Source organism: Equus asinus, chromosome 10 (assembly GCF_041296235.1).
Source record: "Equus asinus isolate D_3611 breed Donkey chromosome 10, EquAss-T2T_v2, whole genome shotgun sequence".
Lineage (NCBI taxonomy): Eukaryota > Metazoa > Chordata > Mammalia > Perissodactyla > Equidae > Equus > Equus asinus.
The window spans coordinates 16,062,247-16,074,055 of record NC_091799.1 but is presented as its reverse complement, the minus strand read 5'-3'; the positions used below and the strand labels follow the sequence as shown (position 1 = coordinate 16,074,055).

The following is an 11,809-nucleotide window of genomic DNA, read 5'->3' as shown; positions in this document are numbered from 1 at the left end:
GTTCCTGCTCCTCCAATGCCCTTCCCTCTTGTTCTCGAAGGCTCCTCAGGCTCAGTCTGTGACCTCCTCTGACCCCTGAGGCTCAGCCACTCCTTCCTCTGAGCTCCCAGGATGCTCAGTGAGTCCTTTATTAGCACTTATGTCATTGACTTAGAATTATGTGTTTACATGTCTCTTCTCCCGAGGGCAGAAGCTTGTCTATGCATCTGTGTTCCCCCCTCCCCCAACAGTGCCTAGCAGAGTGCCTGACACCCAGCTTAGGCTCAGCCACTGTTTGTGGAGTGAATGAAGGAAGGAATTGTTTGTCCCCAAATGTCCCCTGCACTGTGCCTGAAAAGTCACTGTCTGCGAGCCCTGCCTGGTTCCTGGCTCCTGTTTGCCTTTGCCTTCCCACAGCTGGGGCCTCTCTGCTCCCTCCAGCAGCTGGCCCAACCCTGCCCAGGCACTGGGGCCAATCAGGGCCTCAGTCCAGGGAGATTTAAAGAGCCAGTGTTCAGAAGTGCAGGTGACAACCTCCCGCGAGCTTGGCTGTGAGCTCCTCTCTCCCCTGGGCCTGGGTGCTCAGCTCCCACCATCTCCCATGAGACAGGCAGCTCCATGGAGACCATGTCCCCCGGACCCCAGCCCTTCTTACAAGAGGGCCTTGCCCTGGTCAGAACTGAGTCCCTGAGGCCGTGTGCCACCTCCTCGCCATGGCCAATGCCCAGCTACCAGGCCTCTCTGATACCTACTGCCCCATTCAGGTGGCAGACCTTCCTTGGGCACCTACCCTGTGCCAGGCACCTGGTGTCTGCTGCCACAGAGCTCCCAGTTGGATGGGAGGGGCAGACCTACAGAGATGACACTGGTGATAATGTGGTCAGTGCTAGGATGAGGGGCAGACAAGAGGGTGGGGGGCTACAGGGCAAGGGTGTCCAAGCGACCTCAGAGGTGAAAGTGAGCTGGAGGAGGTATGGTGTGGGGGACCAGCCTCCTGCTTGAGGGCTCTGGAGGGGCAGGGCCTGCAGAAATCCACCCCCCCGCCGCCCCCAGACCCATCACAGTCCCAGACCCCTCCACCATGTCTGCGGGGCTGCTGTCCCTGTCCTGGGAGCACGGTCTTCTCAGAGGAGGGACTGAGGGGTGAGGGGGCAAGCTGTCCTCTCTCATGTGGCTCTCAGAACGAGGCCCACAAACGCCGTCTCTTCTTTATTTATTCTGGCAGCATTTACTGAGCCCCCGCCACCTGCCAGGGACCAGGCTGGGAACTGTGGGCTGATGGAGGAACCAAGACACAGCTCTGCCCTCAAGGGGCTCATAGGCCAGTGGGGAAACCCACATAGAAATAAGCCCTGAGAGCACAGCCTGAGCTGAGCCGTGGTGGCAGAAGGGGACACTCAGGGAGGGAACAGCTAAGGGGAGCCCCGGGCAGCACCAGCAGCACCTCCATGTGTCCCAGAACCTGGCAATCCATGGGATCCAGCGAGGTAGGTGGCCAGGGGCATCTGCCATCCTCTGGCAGCAGCAGATGACCTGTGACAATGTCTCACAACACTTAGGGGAGGCCGCAGAGGCCAGGAGCTTCGGAATCTTTCTAGATCTGGCTTCCATTCCTGCCTCCACCGCTCAAGACCTGAGTGACTTCGGCCAAATGACTTCCCCTCGGTTTGCAAATGACTGAGCCTCAGTTTGCTCGTCTGTAAAATGGGTTTAGCGTTAGCGGCTCCCTCTCAGGTTGCAGCGAGCCTTTGAGGAAATAACTATGTGAAAACAATTAGCACACAGTAGGTGCTCCACGTATGGGGCTTGATTATAACAACAGTAATAATTGCAGTAACTGGGAAGCGCAGATCCCTGCAGAAAGAAAAGGCATTGCACAGTTTGTGTGTGTGTGTGTGTAGGGGGCAGCTCTTAGGAGGCAGGGTGGAGGGAGAAACAAAAGCCAGGGCCCGCTGGGGCCAGGCTGGGGGACAAGGGCTGTCTGTACCCCGCCCGCTCCCGCCCCGCAGCCGGGCGCGCGTCGGCGGAGGCGCAGGTGTCCGCTGCGGCCCGTGCGTCCCCATCCCTCGCTGCCTTGGCCGCGGCCCCAGCTCCCTTCTGCCGTCCGCCCCGCGTCCTCCTCTAACCTCGGGTCTGGACTGGCGAGCAGCGGGGCCGGGAAAGTTTGAGTCACGGTGGGGGGAGCGGGGGAGGCGGGCCCGTGACCCTGAACGGGGTGGGCTCTAGGACCCGCCTCGGACTCCCAGCAGGGGGACCCCGCCGCGAGCCCCTGTCCCGCGCGCACCGGCCGCTGCGCGCATCGGGCGGCCGCTGGGTGCCCCTGACGGTCGCGCTCGCAGCGCCTCCCCCGCAGCAGCCGCAGCCCTCCGGCCGCGCAGGATGACGCCCGGGGCGCCGCTCGTGCGGCTGCTGATGGCGGTCTCCGCGGCCGCGGCGGTGGCCGGCGAGCCCGGGACGGCGCTGCCCCCTACCAAGGGGGGCGCCACCCTGGCCTTCGTCTTCGACGTCACCGGCTCCATGTGGGACGACCTGATGCAGGTGATCGACGGTGCCTCGCGCATCCTGGAGCGCAGCCTGAGCAGCGGCAGCCAGGCCATCGCCAACTACGCGCTGGTGCCCTTTCACGACCCAGGTAGCGCCCCCCGCGCCCCCGCGCCCCCCGCCGGACGCCCTGTCGCCGCGCGCTCACCCGCCTGCCCGCCCGCGGTTGCGCCCTGGGCGCACCTGGATGCCCGCGGGCTGCGCGGCGGCCGGGCGGGGGCGCCTTCTCGCACGTTCGCGCTGTTCGACCCTGGGCACGGGGGGCAAGCCTCGCAGCTGCCCCTTCCGTCCCCCAGGGAACCTGCTCTCCCCTCTCCCGCGCCTCCCGGGTTGCGCTGTCAGCCTAGTGGCGGAGAGCCGGGGGCACTGCGTTCAGAAGCCGTGCAGCCACCTCCCGGCTGTGCGACTTCAGCAAGTGACCTCACCTTCCTGAGCCTCACTTTGCTCATTAATGAAGTGGGGCGAGAACTTGCGGAGACGTTGAAAGCAGGCGTTCGGGGCCAGGGCCTGGGGCGGGATGCACCTTTGCAACGTTCGAGTTTTTACTTCTTAGTACTTCTTAGAATCCGCTCCCAGCGTGGGGCTTCGGAGGCCGGAAAAGCCCCCAAAGGCAGTGCGCTCACCCCTGCGGCGTCTCGCCCTTCACTTGTTCTCTCTAGGAAAACGGCAGCTCCCTCGGGTGCCGGGTCGCCTCCACCTGCCTCGTCCTCGCGGCCAGGTCTCCCCTTCCCCACCCCATTCTCCCTGCGGGCGGCTGCTCTTCTTCCGTGGAGCCCGCTTCCTTTCAGCTCGGTGTTAGGGGCATGTCCTTAAAGGGGTCCCTGGGAGACCCCACTGGGGGGAGTTTCAGAGACAGCGGCTGCTGATACGCTGCAGATTCCTAACCTGCTCGCAGAACGGCTTTTTCTCCGTTTTTTAATGAAAAATTTCAGATTTACAGCAACATGGGGGGAAAAGTACGTTTAACACCTGTCTGCCCACCACCTGGATCCTATGATTAATATTTAGCTCTGTTTCCTTTATTGCGTGTCTCTCCATCTACCCACCTCTCTATCCGGAAGAATAACTTGATAAAGCCAAAAATGAGAAAATAAAAATGGCAGATTCCTTACAAAATTGTACTGCGAAGTGTTCTTGTGCTGAGAACATACACAGTGACCCAAGGCTATATGAGCTAGTAAGTTGTTTAGAAGAATTTGCCTTTGTTAAATAAATCACAATATCAATACAGAGAGTTGAAAAATCGGCGACAATGGGTGTGACAGAATCTGTGCGATCCTCAGGCTGTTTGTTGTCAGAGGCTTAGAAGTCCCTCTGTTTCCAGGAGTTCTGGGCTGGGTAGGGATCTGCAGCTCCAAGCCCGGAAGCCAGGGGTCTAGAAAAAGATTTCTGGGAACATCAGAAGGACAGCTCCCACCCGGGGGTCGGAGGGCAGCGAGGCTGGGGGAGTTGTGAAGATGTGGGTGTGAGAAGGGTCCTGGGGCTTCAGCTGAGACACAGGTCACCCTCCATCCCAACTCTCTCACCCCCTTTCTGGATGGTCCTCGGGCTTCCACAGACATCACATTGAGGGAGCTTAGAGATCATCGAATTCACCCCCTTCCCTTACAGTTGGAGAAACTGAGGCTCAGAACACTGATGGGACTCACCCAAGGCCACCTGCCAGGATGACATCATTTCTGATTCATAACCCACATTTATCTCTAAAATGCTTGGCTGCAGTTGCAGGGCAGGACAGCAGCCGGTTGGAGCCAGACCCAGTGTCTTGGGGCCCGGGCTGGGGCTCCTGAGGGCTGTCCTCGCGGTCCCCTCTGCCAGCAGCTTCCTGGAGCCTGCATTCCATCCCCCGCCTTTTCTCTCGTCTCCATCTCTGGGTTCTGAGTGGGTATGCGACTCTCCAACCTTCACTCCCTCGTCTGTCAAAGGACCTAATCCTCTTCCCCGTTCCGCAGCGTTTATTGAGCCCCTGCTGTGTGCACAGCCCTGTGAGGCTCCCAGTGTGAAGGGACAGGGTTCACACCGAGGCACCGGCAGCCTGCTGGGGACAGGCCAGGTGGAGAGTAGAAAGTGTCAGGTGCTGGCTCGGATACCAGGTCCCGGCCATAGGTCCTCGAGGGAGGGGGCTAACCATGAGAGAGGAGGCAGCGTGGGAGCAGGGCTCGATGAACAGGAATGAATGTTGGTCGGGTTTTGACCATTTGCCTGCCACGTGCTCGCTGCGGAAGGTCTCCCCGAGCGCATGCAGCTCGCTGCGCAGTGGCTGGAGGGTGGTTTGGGCGGCTGATGTGTAGGGACAGGTGTGTTTGGGAGCCGGGGCGGAGGAGGAGTGAAATGGGAAAACAGGGAGAGAGGAGATCCGTCTGGGCTGGGGCTTTGGGACTGGCGATTTGGAGCTCTTAGATTCCCTTCTATGGGCTGTGAGCGGCCGCTGACGGTTTCTGAGCAGGGCTGGAGCTGTGGTTTAGGTTTGGCCGTGTCTTTTGAATCAGCCAATGGAATTCCCTTTGGTGGAAGGGGACCTTGAGAAACAGGGGTTTTGGCTGACCGCTCAGGCCCCCCAGGCCTGCACCCTGGGAGCGCTTTCTTCAAGGAATCCCATGTTCGAAACCCAGGGGACCAAACTTTTCAGGGCCGATATCGGGGGTTCTGGACTGCCCGTGCTTGGAGATAAACCAGGACCTGTGCTTCAGAAATATTTTTAACAGTTTTTAAATGAAAAAAGTGGTCTGTCCCCAAACTAAAAAGTTAGAATTTTGCTAATGGGTTCATTCTGGTTGAAAATTTAGGGTGTTTGCAGGTTTTCTCTATTAAAATGTCACACAAAGCAGTCTGGTGTATCTTTGTCTGCATCGTTGATCGGTTTTTTCGTAGAATGAAGTTTCTCAAGGCGGAATTCCTAGGCCATTTTTAACACACTGAGTGGGTGGGCCACACTTCAAATTGTTTTCCATAATGTTTCTCTGTTTCAGAGAAGCCACCCCAAGCACTGGAAATGAGGATAAAAACATTTTTTCCCTAATTCAAAAGATGGAAAATATCTTCTTGTTTGAATTACTGGTGCGGTTCAGTACGTTTTCAAGTGCTCATTAGATTTTCTTTGCTGTGAATTTCTTCTTTTGTAAATTGTCAGTTGTTCGTTTTCCCATTGGGGTTTTAGTGGTTTTCTTATCAATCAGCATGGGGACTTTATACGTTGATATTAACTGATTTTTGTCATGTGGTTAGTATTTTCCCTGGTCATTTGCCTTTTAGTATTGTTTGTGATTTTGATGTTCTGAAGTTTTAAATGTTTATGTCGTGAAATCTATTGACTTTTTCTCTTTGTAATTTCTTCACTTGCACGCTTAGGAAGATTCTTTTTTTCTGTTACAAAATCGGTTAGGTACATGTTCTAGGTTTTTTCATTTGTTTTCTCTTTCTCTCTTCATATTTTATTCTTTAACCTGGAATTTAAAAAAATTGGTGCATGGTGTAAAAAATAATCTAACGTAATTCTTCTAGAATGGGATAATTAATTGTTCAGGCACATTTTATCAAATAATTCCTTCTTTTTCATTCATGTGGATCTGGCCTTTATCCCAAATTACTTTATCTATTAAGGATTTACCCAGGCTTTCTGTTCTGTCCCATTGTATGACAATGCTTGTGCCGGGAGCACATTATATTCAGTATTTGGTTTTATAATATGTACTAATAGGGCAAACCCTTCCTCATATTCTTTTTTTTTTGGCATCTGAGCGAACATCTGTGGCCAATCCTAGATTTTTTTCCCCCTTCTTCTTCTTCTCCCCAAAGCCCCCTGGTTCATAGTTGTATACTTTTAGTTATGGGTCCTTCTAGCTGTGGCATGTGGGACGCTGCTTCAGCATGGCCTGATGAGTTGTGCCATGTCCGTGCCCAGGATCTGAACCAGTGAAATCCTAGGCCGCCGAAGGAGAGCACATGATCTTAAGCACTTGGCCACAGGGCCAGCCCCATATTCTTTTTTCTTTAAAAAAAAATTTTCCCCAACTTTATTGAGATATAATTGATGTATAATATTGGGTAAGGTTAAGATGTACCACGTGTTGATTTGATACACTTGTATATTGCAAACTGATCACCACCGTAGGTTAGCTAACATCTCTATCCTGTCACATAATTACCATGTCTTCTTTGTGGTGAGAACATTTAAGATCTACTTTCTTGGCAACACTCAAGCATGTGATACAATATTGTTAGCTACAGTCACCATGCTGTGTGTTAGACCCCAGAACTTGTCCATCTTCTCACTGGGAGTTTGTGCCAGTTGGCCAACATCTCCCCATTTCCCACACCCCCTGGTCCCTGGTTGCCACTGTTCTACCCTCTGTTTGTCTGAGTTCAGCTTTTTTAGAGTCCACACTTAAGTGAGATCGTACGGTATTTGTCTTTCTCTGTCTGACTTACTTCACTCAGCATAATGCCCTCAGGGTCCATCCAAGTGTCAAAAATGACAGGATTGCCTTCTTTCTCGTGGCTGAATAATATTTCATTGTGTATACACACCTCGTCTTTTTGTCCATTCATCCATTGATGATTAAAAAATTTTAATAAACTTTTTACTTTAAGCAGTTTTAGATTTACAGCATTATTTCGAAGATAGTATACCCAACACTCAGTTTTCCCTATTGTTAACATCTTGTTTTACAATGGCACATTTATCACAATTAGTGAACCAATATTGATATATTATTATTAACGAAAGTCCGTACTTTGTTCAGATTTCCTCCATTTTTCTTTAACGTCCTCTTTCTGTGCCAGGATCCCATCCAGGACACTGCATTCCATTTAATTATTGCGTCTCCTGAGGCTCTCCTTGGTTGTGACAGTTTCTCAGACTGTTCTCGATGACCTTGACAGTTTTGATGAGTACTGCTCGGATATTTTGTCCCTCAGATGTGATTTGTTTGACGTTTTCCTCCACTGAGACTGGTAATGTGTCTGGGAGGGAGACCGCGGAGGAACAAGGCCACGTCATGTCCAGGGTACGTGTTATCAGTGTGATTTATCACTGTCAATGTTGACCTTGGTCACCTGGACGAGGTCATCAGGGGTCTCCACTGTGCAATTACTCTTCTCTGTCTCACTTTCCATGCTGTCCTCTTCGGAAGAAAGTCACTATGCGCAGCCCACACTCAAGAAGAGGGAGTTCGGCTCCACCTTTTTGGGCGTGCAGTAGCTACACCAATTATTTGGAATTCTTCTGGACGAGAGAGTTGTCTCTTCTCCCCCGTTTATTTATTTACTCAATCATTTACATATATGTCAGTATGGACTCATGGATATCTATTTTATGCTTTGGGTTATAATCCAATACTTTCTTTGTTTTGTTCTCCGATTTTTCCGGCTGTGGCCATTGGAAACTCTTTCAGTTGGCTCCTGTCTTTGACATACTCCCATTGCTGTGGATTTTTTGTTAAAGCACTTTCTTACTTTCTGGCGCTACAAGATGTTCCAGATTCAAGTATTTCCTGCTCTAGTCCTAGAATTAGCCATTTCTCCAAGGAGCCCTAGTTCCTTTCCTTGAAAAATGGTATTAGAAACTAGGGTCTGAATGTTAGGTATGCTTATTGCTACTGGGTGTCATTGCTTCTAGACCCTTAGCTGACAAAACAAGGTGACATATGTTGTATAGATAGCCTGTATATTTACCTATATCTATAAATTTCTCTCTGTGTACCCATCTGTTTCTATATTAGGCTGGACAGGAGTTCATACTGATGTCTCCCACTCTAGTTTATTACCACGTGGGTCATTCTAACCTCCTTGGTTATCTGTAACCCTCTCACTCCAACGGTGACAAACCTGGCTCCTATCATCAACCATCCGCCATCCATTCACTCAGTTGTCTGCTTCCAGTGCACACAGACAGTGGTGTGCACGTTGTTAACCCGCCCCCTGATGGGAAAACTAACTAGAGTGCAGTTCTCGCCTTTGGTCTTGCACACTCACTCTTTTCCAAAGTTGCTTAGGCCAGCACCTTATTCATATTCTTCTTACTCATCCTGTTCATTTTCAAAATATTTCGAACATTTATTCTTTCAGATGAAATATAGGAAAACTTATTCAACTTCCAAAAAGAAATCCTACTGTGATTTTGCTTGGAATTGTGTGAAATCTTGATTTGGGGAAGAATTATCCTTTTTAGAAAATTCAATTTTTCTCTCCAGAAGGCATGCCTCTTCCTTTGTTACATAGCTATTTCTTTTAGTAAAGATTTATAGGTTTTTTTCCTACAGGTTCCACCCATTTCTTTTTAAGGTCATTTCTGAATATTTTGTTTTTTGTTACTATTTCGACCAGGAATTTTTTTCCGTTACATTTTTTGCAAATGAGTATTGCTAGTGTGTTGGAAGGCGGTTCATTTTCATATATTTATTTTGTATCCAACTCTTTTACCAAAGTTTTTTTTTTAAGTACTTCTAATTTGGGGGGTAATGTCTCGAGTTTGCTAGGTTGACAACCACAGCCTGTCCAAGTTATAATACCATCTTCTCCTTTCCAATCCAATATTTCCCTTGTCTGAAGTGTTTGTGATATTTATCAGCTAGACTGTTCAACAGAGTGATGAAGAATGGTGCGGCTGCCGTCTTTCTTGCCTTGTCTCCGACTGTGCACTGTTGTGTGATGTTGGCTCTTGGGTTGAAGTTTCTTCAAAGGAAGACCTTTCATCCTTAATTTACTAAGGGTGAAAAAACCACCCCCAAAACAAAACCCCAAACGGGGATGGGTGCTGAATTTGTGCAAGCGACTTTTCAGCTTTGTTGTGATATTCCTACCATCTTTCTCCTGTTGACCTGTTGGTGTGGTTCCTTCGGTTTTACCCATTTCCACATTCCCTTCCTAGGCCCTGCTGGGTCACGGTGCATGGTCTGTGCTGGGTCACAGCTGGATTCTATTGGCCAGTGTTTTGTTTGGGAATTTTGCATTTCATTTCAATATGTGTGATCGATAAGTGATATCCTTTCCTTGTCAAGTTCTAGCATCAGGGTTTACCTCTTTCAGTTAATAACTTAAATTACTAAGTTTCCTCCAAAAATTGCAAAATTAATACATGCTTATAAAATATTCTAATAATACTAATCTCAATAGATCCCAACACTTTTAATGACTTTTAACTGACCGTGAGTGTGTGTGTGTAATTCACTCATATACATTATACACTTTTTTTATTATAGAAAGAATGGGATTATACTCTGAATACTGTTTTGCAACTTGCTTCTCCCCCCACATAACGTATCATGAATATCTTTCCATGTCAGGAAATAGTAGATCCACCTCACAGTTTTTCATGACTACATAAGATGCTGCAGGAGGGATCTTAATTTATTTTAATCTTATCTTAATTTATCCAACTGTTTCCATATTGCGGGAAATAGGTTGCTTTCAGTTTCTTTACAATAAACACACACACGCATTTGCAAATACATCCGTAGGATGGAATCCCGGGAGTGGAATTGCTTTGTTAACGTTGCATGTGAGCATTTTCAATTTTGATAGATTTTGCCAAACTGTCCTCCTGGAATGCTGTGCCAGCCTCTCCTCCTGCTAACAGAGTGTGGGACTGCGTGCTCCCCACAGCCTTGCTGGCAATGGGGACATCCTTCTTCCCTTCCTTGCTAACTTGATAGATGAGAAATGGCGTGCCATGTTGATTTGCGTGTGTTTGGTTATGGGTGGGTTTGAACATCTTCTCTGGGTTGCCAGGTGCACCGTCACCTCCCCTCAGGGAAGAGGCGGTTTTGGTTGGTCAGGGGCGACGGTGCAGGTGGGTAGAGCAGATGTGCTCAGGTCACAGAGTTGCCTGTGAACTGGGGGTCTTGGCCTCCGGCTGTGTGCTCTGGGAGGTGTGTGTGTGTGACTTTACTGTCACCCTGGGTGAATATTGCTATTAAACAGCCTCTCAGCATGAGATGGACGCGACTAGTCCTCGCTCTGATGGGAGAATCCAGCCCCTTGTCCTGGGTCCGGCGCTTCTCTCCTTGGAGGCCGGGATGTGTGAGCTGCCTGGGAGCTGGGAGCTGGCTAGGCGCGCCCCTGTCAGGGATGGCCCCTCCTCAGAGGCCAGCTGTCCAGGCACAAGTCTGTGCAGGGCAGGGCTGCGAAGAGAGAGACAGGCGGGGAAGGAGAGGAGGAGCAGTGGGGAAGGGGGCCGTGGGTCTGCGGGCAGGGACCTCTCTGAAGGGGCTGGGTGGGCTGGTTGCATTCCGTCAAGCTTTGCAGCACGAGTGTGGTCCACAGGGGTCCCTGACAGTCCATCGTTCACTCACTCAACATGCAATTCTCCAGGGATTACCGTGGGCCAGGCAGGGTGTCAACCGGCTGTGGCACCTTCAGCCCAGCCAGGCCCTCAGCGAAGGGCCAAGTTCATTAACCACAGTGTGGTCCCCGTTACAGAGAGCTAGGGAGACAGGAGTGACATTTGGGTTGAGAAGGAGAGGAGCTGGGTGGGTGAGGAGGGTCTGTCTAGGTTTGGGGAGAATTCCAGGCAGGAGGAACAGCAGAAACGGTGGCTCTGAGGCTGGCAGGAATGTGGGCCAGGTATCTCCTCGAAGACCGTGGGGACTGGCTTCTTATGAGGAGGCCTCAGGAGCCTCAGGTTCTGGACTCCTGGAGACCAAGGAGGAGGCTGAGGAAGGTTCTGGGGCCATTTTGGCTCTTTGGACAGAGTCTCTTGTCCATTTGGATCCTGCCGCCCCCCGCCCCCGTCTGTCCTTTGGGGGTGTCTTCACTGGAATCACATTCGCCCAGACTTGGGCTCAGGCACTGCAGAAATTCTAGCAGGCTAGACTTCCTTTTTTCAGCCCCTGCCTCTTAGAAGTGAGAGAACTGAGTCCCTGAGAGGAGACACAATTTGTCCACGATGGTGGCAGATTGTGGGACCCTGCCTGGGGTTGCTGCGGCTGGAGGAGGGGGAACCCGTGCATCCAGAATTGGCCCCAGGAAGGAGCCCCACTTTCAAGAAGGAGGGGGAAGGGTAGATCCCAAGAAGGATCCTGGATGTGAGGTCTCTCTGAGACTGGACTCCTCGTGCCTGGCTGTGGCCTTGACCCGCTCCTCTGGGACACCCGAGGCTGGGCGAGGGGCTGGGTGGTCCCGCCTGCACATGATCCTCACATGTTCCAGAGCCTCCACACCCTGCTTTTGTCCAGTGGAAAAAACCTGCCTATGGAGACATGGTTCCAGGCCAGGCTTCTGGGGCTCACATGCTCGAGGGCGGCACGAGTGGAGCCAAGGTCACGGGTTTAATCAGCCCCTCGGACAGCCG

At 51.3% G+C, this 11,809-nt stretch overlaps 1 protein-coding gene across 8 annotated transcripts in view; it reads left to right on the top strand.

Annotated features, from left to right (window-relative positions):
- The first annotated feature begins 2,196 nt into the window (after positions 1–2,196).
- The window catches only part of HMCN2 (hemicentin 2), a 145,642-nt gene continuing 136,029 nt past the window's right edge, over positions 2,197–11,809 (top strand). For 5 of the 8 annotated variants that reach the window (XM_070518523.1, XM_070518522.1, XM_070518525.1 and 2 more), the window contains exon 1: positions 2,197–2,611. In XM_070518523.1, the coding sequence (XP_070374624.1) occupies positions 2,359–2,611 (253 nt within the window). In that variant the 5' untranslated portion in view covers positions 2,197–2,358. The remainder of the gene's footprint in view (positions 2,612–11,809) is intronic. The other 3 variants (XM_070518524.1, XM_070518518.1, XM_070518517.1) reach the window with 1 other exon arrangement.